Genomic DNA, 22,409 nt, shown 5'->3' on the forward strand with positions numbered 1-22,409 from the left:
TAGAATGCCAAGAGTATGCAAAGCTGTCATCAAGGCAAAGGGTGGCTACTTTTAAGAATCTCAAATATAAAATATATTTTTGGTTACTACATGATTCCATATGTGTTATTTCATAGTTTTGATGTCTTCACTATTATTCTACAATGTAGAAAATAGTTTAAAACAAAGAAAAACCCTTGAATGAGTAGGCTTGTCCAAACTTTTGACTGGTACTGTATATATTTTAAACAGGACAAACCTGAGGGGGCACGTGCCCATGTGCCCCCTATGGGCATGACACCTCTGCATGTGACATTGCGTCATACAAGTATATACCATGTCTATGACATTAGATTTGGGCAATCAAAGCACCACTACTGTCACAGGCCCCATATACTGTATAGCCTAGAGGGAGAAGTGGGATATTTCTGATCAACGCAAAAATGGAATAACAATTATGGAATTAAGTTACCTTAATGAGAAGGATAAGACAACAATGAGCAACCAACAGGCTGTTGTTAAATCTGAATTGAGCTGTTGTAGACAAGAACGGGTAGCGCATCAAAACAGACTCAATTAACCTGGCTAGCTAGCTGCTAACTTAGCTGGCTAGCGTAGCTAGCTTCTTTACATCGATGTGATGCAGTCAAGACAGGAAATACCAGGTGGAATGATATGCACCAGCAACAAGCTGTCTCTCCTGAGTCGTGCAGCAAAGTGCCCAAGTTTATAAAAAGTTTAAAAAAATATACATATATTTTCACTATCCGGATATCGCAAAAATGTACGATATTATTCAAAAAGTGACCCCTGTTGAGCTACACCCCTGACCCTTGTCCACACACTCTCAATGCATGTGTGGGTGGTAGCCTACTGAGTCTTCCTCACCACTCACAGAATGGAATTCACAACACAATGCAACACAACAAGGGCTTGGGTTTGTACAACACGTATTATCTTGATTTAAAGAAATTCTGACCAGCAATATACAATGCATTTGTAAAATATTCAGACCCCTTGACTTTTTCTACATTTTGTTGTGTTACAGCCTTATTCTGATTGCCCTGATTGCCCCCCATCTATCTTCAGAGCTTGTGCTGCTGCTTGGTGACCTAAACTGGGACATGCTTAACACCCCAGCCATCCTACAATCTAAGCTTGATGCCCTCAATCTCACACAATTTATCAATGAACCTACCAGGTACCACCCCAAAGCCGTAAACACGGGCACCCTCATAGATATCATCCTAACCAACTTGCCCTCTAAATACACCTCTGCTGTTTTCAACCAAGATCTCAGCGATCACTGCCTCATTGCCTGCATCCGTAATGGGTCAGCGGTCAAACGACGTCCACTCATCACTGTCAAACGCTCCCAGAAACACTTCAGCGAGCAGGCCTTTCTAATCAACCTGGCCCGGGTATCCTGGAAGGATATTGACCTCATCCCGTCAGTAGAGGATGCCTGGTTATTTTTTTTAAATGCCTTCCTCACCATCTTAAATAAGCATGTCTTAGTCAAGAAATTTAGAACCAGGAACAGATATAGCCCTTGGTTCTCTCCAGACCTGACTGCCCTTCACCAACACAAAAACATCCTGTGGCGTTCTGCATTAGCATCGAACAGCCCCCATGATATGCAACTTTTCAGGGAAGTTAGAAACCAATATACACAGGCAGTTAGAAAAGCCAAGGCTAGCTTTTTCATGTAGAACTTTGCTTCCTGCAACACAAACTCAAAAAGGTTCTGGGACACTGTAAAGTCCATGGAGAATAAGAGCACCTCCTCCCAGCTGCCCACTGCACTGAGGATAGGAAACTCTGTAACCACCGATAAATCCACCATAATTGAGAATTTCAATAAGCATTTTTCTACGGCTGGCCATGATTTCCACCTGGTTACCCCTACCCCGGTCAACAGCACTGCACCCCCCACAGCAACTCGCCCAAGCCTTCCCCATTTCTACTTCTCCCAAATCTAGTCAGCTGATGTTCTGAAAGAGCTGCAAAATCTGGACCCCTACAAATCAGCCGGGCTAGACAATCTGGACCTTCTCTTTCTATAATTATCTGCCCGAAATTGTTTCAACCCCTATTACAAGCCTACTCAACCTCCCTTTTGTGTCGTCTGAGATTCCCAAAGATTGGAAAGCAGCTGTGGTCATCCCCCTCTTCAAAGGGAGGGACACTCTTGACCCAAACTGCTACAGACCTATATCTATCCTACCCTGCCTTTCTAAGGTCTTCGAAAGCCAAGTCAACAAACAGATTACCGACCATTTCGAATCCCACCGCACCTTCTCCGCTATGCAATCTGGTTTCAGAGCTGGTCATGGGGGCACCTCAGCCACGCTCAAGGTCTTAAACGATATCTTAACCGCCATCGATAAGAAACAATACTGGGCAGCCGTATTCATCGACCTGGCCAAGCCTTTCGACTCTGTCAATCACCACATCCTCATCGGCAGACTCAATAATCTTGGTTTCTCAAATGATTGCCTCGCCTGGTTCACCAACTACTTCTCTAATAGAGTTCAGTGTGTCAAATCGGAGGGCCTGTTGTCCGGACCTCTGGCAGTCTCTATGGGGGTGCCACAGGGCTCAATTCTTGGGCTGACTCTTCTCTGTATACATCAATGATGTCGCTCTTGCTGCTGGTGATTCTCTGATCCCCCTCCACGCAGACGACACCATTCTGTATACTTCTGGCCCTTCTTTGGACACTGTGTTAACAACCCTCCAGACGAGCTTCAATGCCATACAACTCTCCTTCCGTGGCCTCCAACTGCTCTTAAATACAAGTAAAACTAAATGCATGCTCTTCAACCGATCGCTGCCTGCACCTGCCCGCCCGTCCAGCATCACTACTCTGGACGGTTCTGACTTAGAATATGTGGACAACTACAAATACCTAGGTGTCTGGTTAGACTGTAAACTCTCCTTCCAGACTCACATCAAACATCTCCAATCCAAAGTTAAATCTAGAATTGGCTTCCTATTTCGCAACAAAGCATCCTTCACTCATGCTGCCAAACATACCCTCGTAAAACTGACCATCCTACTGATCCTCGACTTGGACAATGTCATTTACAAAATAGCCTCCAATAGTCTACTCAATAAATTGGATGCAGTCTATCACAGTGCCATCCGTTTTGTCACCAAAGCCCCATATACTACCCACCACTGCGACCTGTACGCTCTCGTTGGCTGGCCCTCGCTTCATACTCGTCGCCAAACCCACTGGCTCCAGGTCATCTACAAGACCCTGCTAGGTAAAGTCCCCCCTTATCTCAGCTCGCTGGTCACCATAGCAGCACCCACCTGTAGCATGCGCTCCAGCAGGTATATCTCACTGGTCACCCCCAAAGCCAATTCCTCCTTCGGCCGCCTCTCCTTCCAGTTCTCTGCTGCCAATGACTGGAACGAACTACAAAAATCTCTGAAACTGGAAACACTTATCTCCCTCACTAGCTTTAAGCACCAGCTGTCAGAGCAGCTCACAGATTACTGCACCTGTACATTGCCCATCTATAATTTAGCCCAAACAACTACCTCTTGCCCTACTGTATTTATTTATTTTGCTCCTTTGCACCCCATTATTTCTATTTCTACTTTGCACTTTCTTCCACTGCAAATCTACCATTCCAGTGTTTTACTTGCTATATTGTATGTACTTCGCCACCATGGCCTTTTTTGCCTTTACCTCCCTTATCTCACCTCATTTGCTCACATTGTATATAGACTTATTTTCTACTGTATTATTGACTGTATGTTTGCTTTACTCCATGTGTAACTCTGTGTTGTTGTATGTGTCAAACTGCTTTGCTTTATCTTGGCCAGGTCGCAATTGTAAATGAGAACTTGTTCTCAACTTGCCTACCTGGTTAAAAAAAGGTGAAATAAAAAAATAAAATACAAATTCTAAAATGGATAATCAAAAAATCCTCATGAATCTACACACAATAACCCATGAAGACTAAGTGAAAACAGGTTTTTAGAAATGTTTGCAAATTTATAAAAAATACATTTTTTAAATCTTATTTACATAAGTATTCATACCCTGGGCTCCAGAGTGGCGCAGCGGTCTAAGGCACTGCATCTCAGTGCTCGAGGCGTCACTACAGACACTCTTGTTCAAATCCAGGCTGTATCACAACTGGCCATGATTGGGAGTCCCATAGGGTGGCACACAATTAACCCAGCATCGTCCGGGTTTGGCCGGCATAGGCCGCAATTGCAAATAAGAATTTGTTCTTAACTGACTTGCCTAGTTAAATAAACGTTCAACACATTGTTTTTTGATTTTAAATGAGACTCGAAATTGAGCTCAGGTGCATCCTGTTTCCATTGATCATCCTTGAGATGTTTCTACAACTTTATTGGAGTCCACCTGTGGTAAATTCAATTGATTGGACATGATTTGGATCGGCACACCCCTGTCTATATAAGGTCCCACAGTTGACAGTGCATGTCAGAGCAAAAACCAAGCCATGAGGTCAAAGGAATTGTCCATAGAGCTCCGAGACAGGATTGTGCATAGGCACAGATCTGGGGAAGGGTACCAAAAAATGACTACAGCATTGAAGGTCCCCAAGAACACAGTGGCCTCCATCATTCTTAAATGGAAGAAGTTTGGAACCACCAAGACTTCCGAGAGCTGGCCCGCTCGGCCAAACTGAGCAATCAGGGGAGAAGGGCCTTGATCACAGAGGTGACCAAGAACCCGATGGTCATTCTCCAGAGTTCCTCTGTGGAGATGGAAAAACCTTCCAGAATGACAATCATCTCTGCAGCACTTCACCAATCAGGCCTTTATGGTAGAGTGGCCAGACAGAAGCCACTCCTCAGTAAAAGGCACATGACAGCCCGCTTGGAGTTTGCCAAAAGGCACCTTAAGGACTCTCAGATCATGAGAAACAAGATTCTCTGGTCTGATCAAACCAAGATTGAACTCTTTGACCTGAATGCCAAGTGTCACGTCTGGAGGAAACCTGGCACCATCCCTACGGTGAAGCACGGTGGTGGCGGCATCATGCTGTGAGGATATTTTTTGGCGGCAGGGACTGGGAGACCAGTCGGGATCGAGGGAAAGATGAACAGAGAAAAGTACAGAGAGATCCTTGATGAAAACCTGCTCAGGTCCTCAGACTGGGGTGAAGGTTCACCTTCCAACAGGACAATGACCCTAAGCACATAGCCAAGACAATGCAGGAGTGGCTTCGGGACAAGTCTCTGAATGTCCTTGAATGGCCTAGGCAGAGTACGGATTTGAACCCGATCAAACATCTCTAGAGAGACCTGAAAATAGCTTTTCAGCGACGCTCCCCATGCAACCTGACAGAGATTGAGAGGATCTGCAGAGAAGAATGGGAGAAACTCTCCAAAAACAGGTGTGCCAAGCTTGTAGCGTCAAACCCAAGAAGACTTGAGGCTGTAATTGCTGCCAAAGGTGTTTCAACAAAGTACTGAGTAAATGGTCTGAATAATATTGTCAATGTGATATTTCAGTTCTTTATTTTTTATAAATGTACAAACATTTCTAAAAACCTGTTTTTGCTTTGTCATTATGTGATAGACTAAAAAAATACATTTTAGAATAAGGCTGTAACGTAACAAAATGTGGAAAAAGTCAAGGGGTCTGAATACTTTCTGAATGCACTGTCATTTTTTCTGAACCACGAGCCTGCCCTGCAGGTTGAAAGAATGTTTTAATTCCACCTGCCAGCTGATTTTCTTTGCAGGTCATCAATGGGGAACGTGGGTATTGAACCCGAGGCAGGACTTTAAGGGGAAGGTCTGAACTGTTCATATAGAAGAGAGCTGCACAAAATCACAAAATCCAACTGTTCAAAACCCTAACATTATCACAAGTATTTACTATCAAACAGGTACATATGTATTATCAAAGGGATAATATCAAGCACATACTGTATCAAGCACTTCTTTGTATGTTCAAACAGCATCAACAAACATGGTTAAGCTAGGCATCCCATCAGGGAACCAACAAGAAAACCTAAACACAACTGAGTCTACCAAAATCTCACTCTAACACTAAACAAACTACTGACAATATCTTCATATCTACTGACAATGACATTCCAGCCACACCATCTGACTGGATGATTGATGTTGAAATGGTCCAATAATGTTTGAGTTATTCCCACCTCTACCATCCCACTGGCCTGAGGGCTCGTTTAACCCTTGACCCCTAGTAATGTTGGACAGAGAGTCTACTCAGGTATCATTAATATTGTAGCTCAACAGGGCCTGTAGCGGCTCAGACAGGAAGTGCTGCAGGGAAGAGCTGGTGGAAGATAATGTGGGGCGCAACACGGCCACTGTAGTTAACACTGACTGACTATAGGGGGCACTGCCAGGAGAGAAGGGGAGGAAGGGTGCCAAGGACAATGGAGGGAGGGAGAGAGGGAGAGGGAGAGAAAAAGACAGAGGACGATGGAAAGGGGAAACTGAAAAAGAGCGAGAACTACTGAGAGAGAGAGAGATAAATAAAAAAGAACCAGACAGAGCCCTGCCATTGACCAGACAGAACAGGGAGAACAGAGACAGGCTCAAAGTCTCTGGCCCTGCCCCCACACAGTAGATCCAAACGCAGGCGAGTGGCACTCTGAAACCATCCCAGTCATGCCATGTGTCCCTCCCTCCACGGGCACATACATTCCCATCGTGCCAGTCTGCCACCCACGTCACCCCCAGAGGGCATTCTCCATAGGCCACTGCACACAGCACGGCAGTGTTACACACACACCACCAGAACAATAGCCCACTGTTTCAAGGACATCACAAAGACTACCTCTATAAACTTTGGTATTATGATGATGATGATAATTTAGGCAAAACTGAAAGGCAACAGATTATTCAGCCATCAATTATCTATGAATTGTATTGTTCACAGGTAGTATAATGGTCTTGTTCAACCAAGTAGCCTTTTCCTAAAGCTCTAGGTACTTTACATTGTAAGGGTTCATTCTTTAGAGTCTAAGACATTGTGGGAGAGGGGGGTGTTAAACTGATATTTAGAATTGTTTTAAGAGGGTCATACTATGGATCATTTAGCTATTTGATTTAGAATTTTAGTACCCCTTTAGGTATAAAAAAATACATTAAATATTGATTTTGGGGGCCTCTCGAGTGGTGCAGTGGTCTAAGGCTCTGTAGCAGCCGGCAGCGACCGGGAGACCCATGGGGCGGTGCACAATTGGCCCAGCGTCGTCCAGGTTAGGGGAGGGTTTGGCCGGCAGGGATGTCCTTGTCCCATCGCGCACTAGCGACTCCTGTGGTGGGCTGGGCACAGTGCACGCTGACGCAGTCACCAGGTGCACAGTGTTTCCTCCGACACATTGGTGCGGCTGGCTCCCGGGTTAAGTGGGCATTGTGTCAAGAAACAGTGCGGCTTGGTTGGGCTGTGTTTTGGAGGACGCACGGCTCTTGACCTTCGCCTCTCCTGAGTCCGTACGGGAGTTGCAGCAATGAGACAAAACTGTAACTACCAATTAGATACTACGAAAGTGGTTAAAAAAAGAACAAATAAAAATAAAATAAATAACAAATATTGATTTTGGCCTTTACTACTAAAGCCCATAGAAACGCATTGAATAACACATTCATAAACGGCAAAAATATAGTCAAAACATAAATCATAAGAAACAATGTTTTGAAGTGTCAGTCCTAACTCTAGGAGATATAAAAAAAAAACTCAGGAAATATATATTTTTACACATATTTAACAAAACTACCTTCATACTTCCATTCGTAAAAAAAAAAATCCAGTACTGGTTACCTTCAGATGAACAGATATCTCTAGCCTAAACTGACGGATTTTGATGGGGATTGTTTTGTTGTGTAACTTAGATTGACTCTAGGGGGTTAATGTGTAGCAGTCGTAGTTCATCTGATCTATACCTGATTAATCAACGTGCCTGAGGAAATGAAGTGTTTTCCCATTCACATCCATAATCATTTAGAGTTCATTATGCCACATTATGTATACAGAATATTTATCATATGGAGCCGTGGCTTCACTGATTGGAGTCTTAATCATGACACACCTCAAGCAAACAACCATCGCCTCGGTAACTGTATAATAAACACAACACCAATAACAGACTGTACTCCGTCTAGTACTTAGACTCTCTTTTGTTGAAAAAATATATATATATTAACGTCGACCTTCAGATTCTATGAATTACCAGGCTTGGTGATGTTGGACTAAGGCTTATCAACGTGTTTCAACGCATTGAGCATTCACAAGTAAGTGAGTAATAGCTTATACAGCTAGCCTATACAGGACCATGGTGTTAGGCAGTAGCAGTAGATTAGGGGTTGTAGTGTGGTTTCTATGGTGACAAGCAGGAGCAGGAGAAGCAAGAGAGGCCTTGGCCAGTTAGTCAGAAGGAGGACAGCTGCCTTTAGCTCCTCCTCCTCCACCTCCTCCTCCTCCTACCTCTGCCATTGGAACAGAAGTTCCACCACAACATATCCATCAAAACCTGACAAGCCATTAGATAAACCAACCTCCAGTTGTCCAGGAGTTGGCACTCAGTCCTGTACACATCTCTCAGGGACATCTCTTAGCACTCGCTCTCCACTCCTTTAAAGACATGACCGTAGCGATCTGTCTGTCTGTCTCTCTCTCTCTCTCTCTCTCTCTCTCTCTCTCTCTCTCTCTCTCTCTCTCTCTCTCTCTCTCTCTCTCTCTCTCTCTCTCTCTCTCTCTCTCTCTCTCTCTCTCTCTCTCTCTCTCTTCTCCTCTCTCTCTCTCTCTCTCTCTCTCTCTCTCTCTCTCTCTCTCTCTCGCTGTGGGCCAAATGATGTCAGAAGGGGTTGAGTGTGTGCGTGCGTGCGTGTATGCCTGTATGCATGCGTGCGTATGAGTGTGTGCTACCACTGCAGGCTATCCATAGTGATCTCATTACAAAACGCTGCAGGGGGAACTGTCTTAACGAATATCCCCACATGTCCCTGCTGGAAGCACCAGGATGATGAGGGTCAAGTAAGTCATTAAAGGGGCCAATCCTGTAAATAGGATGCCAGCTGAATTAAAGTCATACCAATGACATGCCAAGCTTGGGCGCCTTCCAATTAGTCATCAAAGCAGTACTACAGTTGTTCCTAATTGTTTTGCAGATGCAGACCTCAGTATTAACCCACATATTATTAATAATGAATAGGCCCACTTGGAGATGTGTCTGAGAATATTTCATTACGTGGCAGCACATTATAGAGACAATGTTTTTCTAATTGTGGGAGCAGCAGTGAACAAATCAGAGCAACAGCTTAGAAATGCTAGTACACAGAGGATATTAGAAGTAACAACACTGCACAAACGTAACCTATCACTCTAATAATCCACTTAGAAATGCTAGTACACAGAGGATATTAGAAGTAACAACACTGCACAAACGTCGGAGCATGAAAGAGTGGCTGGAAGACACTAGTTTGCACAGCATGTTTCAAAACCCGACATTGTGACAGCAGGGTTTTGAAACATTGTGTGTTTTCTTGAAATTATTCTGTTGATACTCTCCCACTGCCTAAAGTAAATGGTATTTTAATCACATTGAAAAATAGTGTATATCACACTCCCATTGAAACCCAGTATACAGTATAACACATGCATACTATTGAAACTCAATATATAAAATATCCTACCTCCATTGAAACGCAATTTAAAACACATCCTACCCCCATCGAAACCCAATTTAAAACATATCCTACCTCCATTGAAACGCAATTTAAAACACATCCTACCCCCATCGAAACCTAATTTAAAACACATCCTACCTCCATTGAAACGCAATTAAAAACACATCCTACCCCCATCGAAACCCAATTTAAAACACATCCTACCTCCATTGAAACCTAATTTAAAACACATCCTACCTCCATTGAAACCTAATTTAAAACACATCCTACCTCCATTGAAACCTAATTTAAAACATATCCTACCCTCATCGAAACCCAATTTAAAACACAACCTACCTCCATTGAAACCTAATTTAAACACATCCTACCTCCATTGAAACCTAATTTAAAACTCATCCTACCCTCATCGAAACCTAATTTAAAACACATCCTACCTCCATTGAAACCTAATTTAAAACACATCCTACCTCCATTGAAACCTAATTTAAAACACATCCTACCTCCATTGAAACCTAATTTAAAACACAGCCTACCTCCATTGAAACGTAATTTAAAAACATACTACCTCCATTGAAACCTAATTTAAAACACATCCTACCTCCATTGAAACCCAATGTAAAACACACTCCCATTGAAACACACGTATAACACTCCCATTGAAACTCAACATGAAGGAGAATCCTAACCCCATTGAACCCCATTGTAAGCAACGTCTTACCGGATGTTGTGGGACTTGCGTTTGATCTCGTTCCAGCAGAGGTTCATGTCTCCAGATGTGTGGTGCCCTCCCAGCCTGCTACACTTCGTCCCCACCACTCCGTCCTCCTGCCCCTCAACATCCACCGTGGACTGGCAGGGCACACAGTGGCATCCCGGCCACCCTGGTCGCCCCGCAGCTACACACAATAACACAGAACACACACATTAGCCTAGTTTAATTTTTTTATTTTGTATTTCACCTTTATTTAACCAGGTAGGCTAGTTGAGAACAAGTTCTCATTTACAACTGCGACCTGGCCAAGATAAAGCAAAGCAGTTCGACACATACAACAACACACACATGGAATAAACAAACATACAGTCAATAATACAGTAGAAAAAAGTGTATATATGTATTTATGTATGTATATATATATAGGCAATAAAATAGCCCATAGTGGTGAGGTAATTACGATATAGCAATTAAACACTGGAGTGATAGATGTGCAGAAGATGAATGTGCAAGTACAGATACTGGGGTGCAAAGGAGCAAAATCAATAAATAAATACAGTATGGGGATGAGGTAGTTGGATGGGCTATTTACAGATGGGCTATGTACAGGTGCAGTAATCTGTGAGCTGCTCTGACAGGCTAGTAATAGGGGTTGCAACAATTTCGGCAGATAATTTTAGAAAGAGAGGGTCCGGATTGTCTAGCCTGGCTCATTTGTAGGGGTCCAGATTTTGCAGCTCTTACAGAACATCAGTTATCTGGATTTGGGTGAAGGAGAAATGGGGGAGGCTTGGGTGAGTTTCTGTGGGGGTGCAGGGCAGTTGACCAGGGTAGGGGTAGCCAGGTGGAAAGCATCGCCAGTCTTAGAAAAATTCTTATTGGAATTCTCAATTATCGTAGATTTATCGGTGGTGACAGTGTTTCTATAACTTATATAGCTTCTACAGCTTCTATAACATTGCATCGTAACGTATAATCACATCGTATTATATCATATGCAGGGTTGGGGTCAATTCCATTTAAATTCCAGTCAACTCCAAAAGTGAAACAAACTCCAATTCAAATTCAACATTTTCCTAATTGAAAATCATGAAGAGAATTGGAATTGAAATGTTTGTGTACTTCCTTAATTGACTGGAATTTAAATGACCCCAACCCTGATCATATGTGCACTGCGTTTTACCTGAACATTGTGACCTAACCAAGAGAAATTCAAAGCCCTACTCTTAGACACATGTCTACACTTGGATGTGTGAACAAATACACGTGGATACATCCAAACCTTTGTCAGGTTTGTGATGGCCTCAGCTCAGGCAAGTGAAGAGAGAGTGTTTGTGAGGTCGTGGCATCTCTTCTGTCTGGCCACTGAGCTGTCAGGGAGCTTCCTCTTCATCTCCAATCAAGTCTAATCATCCTCCTAATCATCGGTCACCGCCTATACCTTCACTACAGCCTGCACTAAATTACTATTGCCCCGTAGCACTCACATCTGTAGCCATGAAATGCTTTGAAAGGCTGGTCATGGCTCACATCATCGCCATCATCCCAAACACCCTGGACCCACTCCAATGCACCCACTCCAATTCGCATACCGCCCCAACAGATCCACAGATGATGCAATCTCTATTGCACTCCACAGTGCCCGTTCCCACTTGGACAAGAGGAACACCTATGTGAGAAAGCTCTTCACTGACTACAGCTCAGCGTTCAACAACATAGTGCCCTCTAAGCTCATCCCTAAACTAAGGACCCTGCGATTAAACACCTCCCTCTGCTACTGGATCCTTGACTTACTAACTGGCTGCCCCAAGGTGGTAAGGGTAGGCAACAACACATCCACAAAGCTGACCCTCACCACGGGGGCCCCTCAGGGGTGCGTGCTGAGTCCCCTCCTGTACTCCCAGTTCACCCATGACTGCGTGGCCATCATTAAATTTGCTGACCACACAACGGTGGTAGGCCTGATCACCGACAGTTGGCAGTGTAGTGCAGGACAACAACCTCTCCCTCAATGTCAGAAAGGCTAAGGAGCTGATCGTGGACTACAGGAACCTGACTGTTGTGGAACAGATCGAGAGCTTCAAGTTCCTCAGTGGCCACATCCCTAAGGAACTATCATGGTCCACACATATTAACACAGTTTTGAAGAGCGCACAACAACGCCTCTTTCCCCGCAGGAGAAAATAGTTATACATGGAACTGAAAAGGGTTCTACTGGAACTAAAAAAGGTTCTCCAATGGGGACAGACAAACATCCCTTTTGGAACCCTATTTTCTAAGAGTTTAACCTCTTACATCTAGGGGGCAGTAATTTCACGGCTGGATAAAAAACGTACCCGATTTAATCTGATTATTAGTCCTGCCCAGAAACTGGAATATGCATATAATTATTAGCTTTGGAGAGAAAACACTCCAAAGTTTCTGAAACTGTTTGAATGGTGTCTGTGAGTATAACAGAACTCCTATGGCAGGCAAAAACCTGAGATGCTTCTGTTCAGGAAGTACCCTGTCTGAACATTTCTTGCCCTTCTTGATTCTCTCTATCGTTTACAAAGGATCTCTGCTCTTACGTGACACTTCTCACGTCAACAATGGAGTCTCACAGCCCGGGAAAAACAGGAATGATGTCATTCAAAGCCCTGGCTGAAGCACACGAGAGCAAAAGCTGAGTGGTCAGTCAATGGACTAAGCCTTAGGCGCGTGACACGCCCCGCCCCCGGCTTTCGGTTTTTTTCCTCAGTTTACAGACAGGCAGATTCCCGGTCGGAATATTATCGCTTCTCTACGAGATAAATTGCATAAATATTGGTTTTAAACAGCGGTTGACATGCTTCGAAGTACGGTAATGGAATATTTCGAAATTTTTTGTCATATTTTGCGTCATGCTCGTGGCCGAGATTTAGCGTTGGGATAGTGTCTAGAACGCACGAACAAAACGTCGCTGTTTGGATATAACGATGGATTATTTGGGACCAAACCTACATTTGTTATTGAAGTAGAAGTCCTGGCAGTGTATTCTGATGAAGAACAAGCAAGGTAAGAACATTTTTCTTATAGGAAATGTGATTTTGGTGAAGGCTACACTGGGTGGGTGTCTAAATAGCTAGCCCTGTAACGCCGGGCTATGTACTTACATTATTGCAAAATGTGCTTCATCCGAAAAGCTATTTTAAAATCGGACATATCGAGTGCATAGAGGAGTTCTGTATCTATAATTCTTAAAATAATTGTTATGCTTTTTGTGAACGTTTATCGTGAGTAATTTAGTAAAATCACCGGAAGTGTTCGGTGGGAATGCTAGTTCTGAACGTCACATGCTAATGTAAAAAGCTGGTTTTTGATATAAATATGAACTTGATTGAACAGACATGCATGTATTGTATAACACAATGTCCTAGGTGTGTCATCTGATGAAGATCATCAAAGGTTAGTGCTGCATTTAGATATGGTTTGGGTTTATGTGACATGATATGCTAGCTTGAAAAATGGCTGTGTGATTATTCCTGGCTGGGTACTCTGCTGACATAATCTAATGTTTTGCTTTCGCTGTAAAGCCTTTTTGAAATCGGACAGTTTGGTTAGATAAAGGAGAGTCTTGTCTTTAAATAGCTGTAACATAGTCATATGTTTGAAAAGTGTAAGTTTTCGGATTTAGAGGAGTTTGAATTTCGCGCCCCGCCCATCATTGGATATTGGAGCAGACGTTCCGCTAGCGGAACGTGTAGATGTAAGAGGTTTTAAGCATATATCACCCTCCCCGTCTCTCTCCTTTCTCTCTCCCCTCTCTCCCCTTTCTCTCTCCTCTCCTCTCTCTCCAATCTCTCTCCTCTCCTCTCTCTCCCCTCCCTCTTCTCTCCCCTTTCTCTCTCCTCTCCTCTCTCTCCCCTTTCTCTCTCCTCTCTCTCTCTCCTTTCTCTCTCTCTCCTCTCTCTCCTCTCCTCTCTCTCTCTCCTCTCTCTTCCCTCTCTCTCTCCCTCTCTCTTTCTCCTCTCTCTCCCCTCTCTCTCCTCTCTTACATTCTCTCTCCTCTCTCTCCTCTCTCTCCTCTCTCCCCTCTCTCTCCTCTCTCTCCCCTTTCTCTCTCTCTCCTCTCTCTCCCCTCTCTCTCTCTCTCCTCTCGCTCCCCTCTCTCTCTCCTCTCTCTCTCCTCTCTCTCCTCTCCCTCCTCTACCTTCTCTCTCCTCTCTCTCCTTTCTCTCCTCTCTCTCTCTCTCCTTTCTTTCCTCTCTCTCTCTCCTTTCTTTCCTCTCTCTCTATCCTCTCCTCTCTCTCCTCTCTCTCCCTTCTCTCTCCTCTCCTCTCCCTCCTCTCTCTCCTCTCTCTCCCATTTCTCTCTCTCTCCTCTCTCTCCTCTCTCTCTCCTCTCTTTCTCCTCTCTCTCCCCTCTCTCTCCTCTCTTACATTCTCTCTCCTCTCTCTCCTTTATCTCTCCTCTCTCTCCCCTTTCTCTCTCTCTCCTCTCTCTCCCCTCTCTCTCCTCTCTCCTCTCGCTCCCCTCTCTCTCCTCTCTCTTTCCTCTCTCTCCTCTCCCTCCTCTCTTACCTTCTCTCTCCTCTCTCTCCTTTCTCTCCTCTCTCTCTCTCCTCTCTCTCTCTCCTTTCTTTCCTCTCTCCTCTCTCTCTTTCTTTCCTCTCTCTCTATCCTCTCCTCTCTCCTCTCTCTCCCTTCTCTCTCCTCTCTCTTCCCTCCTCTCTCTCCCCTCTCTCTCTCCTCTCTCCCCCCTTTCTCTCTCTCTCCTCTCTTTCTCCTCTCTCTCCTCTCTTACATTCTCTCTCCTTTATCTCCTCTCTCTCCTTTCTCCCCTCTCTCTCCTTTCTCTCGCTCTCCTCTCTCTCTCCTCTCTCTCCTCTCACCTTCTCTCTCCTCTCTCTCCTTTCTTTCCTTTCTCTCTCTCCTTTCTTTCCTCTCTCCTTTCTTTCCTCTCTATCCTCTCCTCTCTCTCCCTTCTCTCTCCTCTCTCTCCCTTCTCTCTCCTCTCTCTTCCCTCTCTCTCCCCTCTCTCTCCCCTCTCTCTTTCCTTCTCTCTCTCCCTCTCTCTCCTTCTCTCTCTCCCTCTCTATCTGCTTGCCTCTCATTATTGAGAGAGCCCTCTGTTTGTTCAAGGGCAATTTCTCAATTTTGTATGAATCAGCATCTCTCTCTCCCTCCTCTGAATAATCCACTGGCTGGATGATTAATCCTCTCTGTTCATGGTTCTTCAGTTATGTGGATAGGAGCTCAGATACTGTTAATACCTACAAGCCACACAGGCTCACTGGAACTCCAGCTATTAAACATATTAAAATCACCAGCAGCAATGAGCAGCCAACAGGACCTTTTCCCCAGCTTAGCCTAATATCGCTGAGCAATTATGACTGCACAGACAGACCGTAATAACACACAACACAGCGATATGAAGCGGAGTGACCATGTTTTGTTTGTTTACTTGATGGCAAATTGAGCTGAATCAACAGAAAGGCCATCAACGACAGCAGTAGCGGTGGAACTGTTTACAGCTTTGACTGAGGAAGGCGTTTTTTCCAACCATACGAAGGGGAGCCTTGTGTTAGTGATGCCAGAACACTGCGCAGGCCTGGGCTATTTTCCTTCCTCTCCTCTCTGTGTCCAGACCGGAGACAAGCACTGGCATCAGTACTGGCAACTGCGTCAGGCAGGACCACCAGCATCGGACCAGCATACTCATGCATGCACAAGAGTGATGCACACATACACACAAACCATTGAAAATCATGGACACACACACAAACACACACACTACATTCCCCAACACACTTACACAGAGTAATTCAACGACACATACCATCAACTCATGTTGCACAAATGGACACATGAGTTTCATATGCTGTACAGGTCCATCTTTGGACATGTATTATTGACGAGTGTGGTATCTGATAATCGCTGAAGCACTCTCCCATTTTCCCAAGAGGGCTGAGCCTGTGTGGGTAGCACTGAGGTTTACCGGTAAGCTCTTCGCTTCATGCTGCAGCACTAGGCTGTATTTATTTAGTTTCTTTGGCAAGGATTCTCGCCTTGACTGAATTGAATAAAAACAGTCTATCACTGACTCATAAAACACCAAGGTGTCTTTAAAAAAAATACACCACCTCCTCAAAACCTAGCTGATCAACACAGTTCATTGTGAAATACTAATTACTTAATTACTTATTAGAAATTTGTGACAGGGACATCTCGTCTATATAATGCAGTCTTTAACTCATTTGTCAGCTCAAGCCATCTCCAGTGACCATGCGCCCAGATTAGCTACAGGGAACTAGAGAGGAGACCATGAAAACACAGAATTAAACAGAACACAAATGCCCTATCTGATAAGTATTAATTGCTAACTATTAATATCAAAGAAACCAGGTAAATATGCAATTTTCCTATCGCAGTATATTCCCCAGATGAGAAATAAATCAGATCAAAGACTATCCAAGATAAGATAAACAGCTTTTCCTCATCTCCCAGACAGACGACAACTGTTCAACTATGCAGATAAAACTGCCAGCTGATCAAAGAAGTGACAGTAGTTCTAACTTCCTTCTATACGCGTACATACGACACCTTGATAATAATCTCCAGGTATCACCACCACCACTTTTCTCAGATCAGTCTCTCTGAGAAGCAGCAATACGGTATCTACACTACTTCACTCTCATTATGAAACCATAACAGATAGTTGACAGTTACCGTGCTTACCTTGATATATTAGAATCCCAACAGAGAGAATCCCTCCAGGAGCTACAGTAGGGCTACGATAGTGTTTCCTCTCACACTGAAGTTCCTGTGATTTTAAGAGGGGTTCCTCACTATTCCCAGAGTGACATTTGTCCTGTCTATAGGCTGCAGAGAATGGAGAGAATGCTGTGATGACTGGTGATGAGGGTGTGGTGGGGACACACAGAGAGACAGAAGCTCCCTCTCCGGTCAATGAACTTATTGTCACTGCACATTCCTCATCACACCAACCTGGTCCTCTACTCCTACCCACTGGCACTGGAAAAGGCCATCTGCCCAGGGTCCAACCGGTCAATGCCCTTCAGTGACATACAGGCTACAGCAGTGGTTCCCAAAATGTTTTGTTCTGTGGTTTATCAAAAGCTTTTAGGAATTTCCCTATGGTCCTTTAAGATGAACAGCAAAGGGAGCCTTGTGACATCACTGCCGAAACAACACACTCTCTTCTTTGGAGAGGAAACAACGGGCTGGAGCTCTCACATGGGTTAAACTGCATAGCTGCTTGAGATTGGGTATGTACTCTCCTCCTTCCTCTCCTTCCAGACCAGAGAAAGTGACTGGCAAAGGCACCATCAGAAGACTAATGCCATAATCCAGTCTTAAGCCAGTAGAAAGGGCTGTGAACCACCAATGGGTCCTGATCCACCATCTGGGAATAATGAAGAACTGACCACCATGCAACAACACACAGGGCTGAGCAACACACACAGTGACACCCAGAACAAATCTCCCTCGCACCACAGCCAGTTTCCACTGGGTAGCGGCTTAAGACTCTGTGGCTGTGGATTTGTGACACAGTTTAATAACACAACTTTGGCTAGGACAACTAAATGTCAGGCCAACACAGAGTTAGAGAATGGGCTTCAAGGGGGTACAGTTTGTGGGGGGGATCCAGTGTGTGTGTGTGTGTCCACATGTGTGTAGCAGCTGCCTGATGGGGGTTAGTGGTGCCGCTACCCCCTTCTCCACTGGCCTGTACCCCACATCCCCCCCAACATCCACCAGTTTTAGCTAACTGAGTCGTCAAGAGAAAACACAGCAGCCATAGAGCTTACTGAATCCACTGCTGCTCACACAGGACAGAGGAGAGAGAAAGACGCTCGCAAATGCTAACACATACACACACACACACACACACACACACACACACACACACACACACACACACACACACACACACAAAGTAGGTGCCCACAGGCCACAGGCTGTCAAAATGGAGATATTCCCCCTGAAAGTGGCAGCAGCCCTCCCAGCTCTGACTGGTCCTTGGATGTGATTTATGACGCGGGCCACCAAGAAGAGCAGTCAGGAGAGAGGAAATGTTGCCCCAACCCCACCTACTCCTCCCACTCTCCCACTGAAAGATTTTACCCTCCAGTCTCAATTGTGATCCTTCCAACACTATTTCAATGACAAGTTTATAGGCGCTCTGCCCTTGCTGCGTTGGTTACTGAAGAGCTCTGCGTTTTGAAATTAGACCCCCATTAGCATTAGCAGTCATTATCCCGTATTTAAGGCTGTCTGACTGCCTGGCGGTGCAGAAGAGATGTTATTGGAGCACTTTCACCCGACACTCTTCTCAACGCGTCCTTAACATCAGGTGAACATGTTTTATTCATATACAGTATCTGTGTGCTAAGCTCTGTGAAGTGCTTGAGGGGCAGCAGTCAAACTTCAACTGACTACGTGATGACTGTGTGTGTGTGTGTGTGTGACCTTTGCCCCTGCCCTCCCCCCACAGGTTCCCACTTCAGAGGTGACATTCAGGGGCCGGGAGGGGCTGGAGGGCCCTTCATTTTGTTGGAGGTCCACAAGGACCCACGGTGTGGATAGTCTCTCCAGTGAAGAGCCCGTCTGGCCTCACTCCTCCTCCACTCTTAGCCCCCTGGCAGAGGGTAGCTGTACCGTAACTGTCACTAGTAAGTCCCAATGGAGATTAATTTGTGATCTATGCCTTCACTCTGTAAATATATCAAGGTCTATCTCATAACGACTCAACATCACCTTATGAACCTAATAGAGCCGTGGCTCAGTAAGCTCAATGATACGACAGCGTTCATCACAATATCCTCATACACTCTGAGTGTACAAAACATTACAAATATTGAGTTGCACCCCCATTTGCCCTCAGAACAGTCTCAATTTGCCAGGAAATGGACTGTACAAGGTGTCCAGTGTTCCACAGGGATCCTTCTTTAACCTGTCTCCTCCCCTTCATCTGTGTGTGTGTGTGTGTGTGTGTGTGTGCGCGCCTGTGTGCGTGCGTGCGTGTGTGTGTGTATCTGCCTGCCTGTTTGTATTCGGGGGCGATCTCACACCGAATTAAGGTGTTTTTACCGGGAACTAGATAAATGTGTGTGTATGCCTTAGCCCAAAACATCGTCCGTGTGTGTTCCTGCATTCCACAGTGCTCATTTTCTAGTTGGAGACTGTAATTTATGGTGATGCCAGCCATACATTATGCAGTAAAACACTGGATGCTTATGCAACTGTCAGAATGTGGGTCTGGGAAGATTCATGTAATCTTCTGTTTAATTATATTTATGACTAATGCAGTGAGCTGCTGTGAGTCTCTCTGCTGTCAAGCTGTGGAGATCTAAGCTACAAAAGGTTCTTAATAAGGTTGTGTCGTCGCCACAATAAATGCACCAGTCTGATGAAACCTTGTCTGTTAAGGATTGAGATGACAGCTGAAGTGTTGTGTTATATCAAAGAGGAAAGGTACTGTAGTTCCTCCTCCAGGATGTTTGTGCGATTAACACTCCCTGAGAGTGAATTGGTGATGTGATTCTAGAATATATATTTTTTTATTTTTCCTTTATTTAACTAGGCAAGTTAGTTAAGAACCAATTCTTATTTTCAATGACAGCCTAGGAACAGTGGGTTAACTGCCTTGTTCAGGGGAAGAATGACAGATTTTTACCTTGTCAGCTCGGGGATTTGACCTTGCAACCTTTCAGTTACGAGTCCAAAGCTCTAACCACTAGGCTACCTGCCACCCCAATATCAACATCAAATTGAAACACAGTGAAAACACTCAGGCTTATAGCATTGCGGAAGAAAAATCACAAAACAAAATGATCGTACTTGTTAGTTCAAGTACAAGTGTAGAAGCAATTAATTTGGTGGATTAAAGTGCCTTTCTTAATTAAAAAGCAGATTGCTTCCGGAGTAAACGAGCTTTGGTGCACCTTGTGCACATTCAAATGATCACTGAGTGCAACACCGACCGTGGTGGAATCTGGGAGCAATGGAAGGCAGAAAATAAATCTAATTCCACTGAGGGTTCAATGAGTCACACAGTGGGCAATATCCAATCTGCTCTGACTGAGAATTAGGTGCCCTGACAAAATCATTCTCCGAAGTGATATTTCTGTCAAAGGAAAACATGTTTTATCTATCAAAGTGCTATTAGGGTGCCGTGCAGTACTCTCAGCCCTGCTGAAATGGCAGCACTGTGGATATAAAGTAGCGCAAGAGGCAAAATAGTGTAATATGATTGGCAGCAATAGGATTAAAATAACATTTCAATCCATCTCTCAAACAGATTGTTACAGCCTCCCCCTTGCCTTTCTAATACAACCAGAAAGCTTTTAGGGGATTAGTTGGAGAAATTAGACTATTCATCTCATTGGAGTTGACATTGTCTCATTGTTGAAGTATTCAACATATTCATATTACATATTTCTTTTAAATATCAAAACGCATCAGACTAAAATAAGCTTTGAAGTGAGAAATATGGGTTCTCTGGGACATCAGAAACTAATCAACAGTCACCCAGTAAATTCATGCACTCCTCTCATCTGAAAGAACTGTTTTCCCACAACAAGTGTGCACTCTGTTTAGACTTAATTAAAACAAAATTAATACAAATAAAAACATGCACCTCAGCTGCGTGTAAGCAAGTCTGATAAAAATACACTACCCTGCTGCTGCTACTTTCTAAGAGTCAGCCACGTGTGCAGAGGGAACACTTGATTCAGAAAATAGCTAATTTGCCAAGCCCCAATTGAGATGCCGGCTAATTAAGATGAGTTTCTCAACAAAGACTGTAAAGTGAAATGTTCCATCAACACCGTACAATGCTAGTGCTGCACATCACAAAGACTTCCATTTTACAGCCCCATCCCACCACACTGACCTAGCACTCCTTCTGCTTTTCTATAGGAGGTCCCTGCAATGTTTAGGCAAACAGCATATCGCGGTAATGTACCTAAAGAGCTGGTCTGCACACCGACATTAAGCTTGAAAGATGAAGAAGGAAGAATAAGAAGAAGGAGGAAGGAGAAGAAGAAGAAGAAGAAGAAGAAGAAGAAGGAGGAGAAGAAGAAGAAGAAGAAGAAGACGAAGAAGAAGAAGAAGAAGAAGGAGGAAGGAGAAGAAGAAGGAGGAAGGAGAAGAAGAAGGAGGAAGGAGGAAGGAGAAGAAGAAGAAGAAGAAGAAGGAGGAAGGAGAAGAAGAAGAAGAAGAAGGAGGAAGGAGAAGAAGAAGAAGGAGGAAGAAGAAGAAGGAGGAGGAAGAAGAAGAAGGAGGAGAGAAGAAGAAGGAGAAGAAGAAGAAGAAGGAGGAAGGAGAAGAAGAAGAAGAAGAAGGAGGAGAAGAAGAAGGAGGAAGAAGAAGAAGAAGAAGAAGGAGAAGGAGAAGAAGAAGAAGAAGAAGAAGGAGGAAGGAGAAGAAGAAGAAGAAGAAGGAGGAAGAAGAAGAAGAAGAAGAAGGAGGAGAAGAAGAAGAAGGAGGAGAAGAAGAAGGAGGAAGGAGAAGAAGAAGAAGGAGGAAGGAGAAGAAGAAGAAGGAGGAAGGAGAAGAAGAAGGTGTAAGGAGAAGAAGAAGGAAGAAGGAGAAGGAGGAGGTGTTAAGGCTTAATCTTGAAGCCGTTGCAGCAGACTATTGAGTACACAATAATAGGTACCACATGTGCTAATGATGGATACCGTCACCCACAGAAATAAAAGTCACGGCTGCCAACAGCTCTAATCAGTGAGAAAGTGATTTTAGTGGCTCACACACACAAGTTCGGCTCATTTGAAAGCTGGGAATCTCATTAAAGTGGAGACAAAGGACTTGTGACAGGGTCTGGTGTGACATTTGGCTCTCCACTCGCCGTCCACACTGGCAGGCCTGTCAGCCTTGTCACTTCCTATTTGCTGAGCCGGCCACAGAGATTGTGAGAGACAGGAAGGAGCCTGGTGACAGCTTGTTGTTAAGTAAAAAGCCAACCATGAATTATGAAAATGGGTGAGAATACTGCATTGAACTGCCCAGTCCATCATTAACTGACAAACAGTTATAAATGGTAGGATAAGTGGTACTGTGATGC

General features: G+C 44.3%; 1 protein-coding gene across 3 annotated transcripts in view; it reads right to left on the bottom strand.

Moving 5' to 3' along the window:
- LOC115205301 (dystrophin-related protein 2) overlaps positions 1–22,409 on the bottom strand; it is a 201,349-nt gene that overhangs the window by 91,444 nt on the left and 87,496 nt on the right. Inside the window, exons 1-2 of one of the 3 annotated variants that reach the window (XM_029771118.1) lie at positions 17,054–17,628; positions 10,361–10,538 (exon numbers count right to left, since the gene is read on the bottom strand). In XM_029771118.1, coding sequence (XP_029626978.1) covers positions 10,361–10,407 — 47 coding nt within the window. In that variant the 5' untranslated portion in view covers positions 10,408–10,538; positions 17,054–17,628. Of the gene's footprint in view, positions 1–10,360; positions 10,539–17,053; positions 17,629–22,409 lie in introns of those variants that run through there. The other 2 variants (XM_029771116.1, XM_029771117.1) reach the window with 2 other exon arrangements.

This window comes from Salmo trutta, chromosome 13 (genome assembly GCF_901001165.1).
Source record: "Salmo trutta chromosome 13, fSalTru1.1, whole genome shotgun sequence".
NCBI classification, from domain to species: domain Eukaryota; kingdom Metazoa; phylum Chordata; class Actinopteri; order Salmoniformes; family Salmonidae; genus Salmo; species Salmo trutta.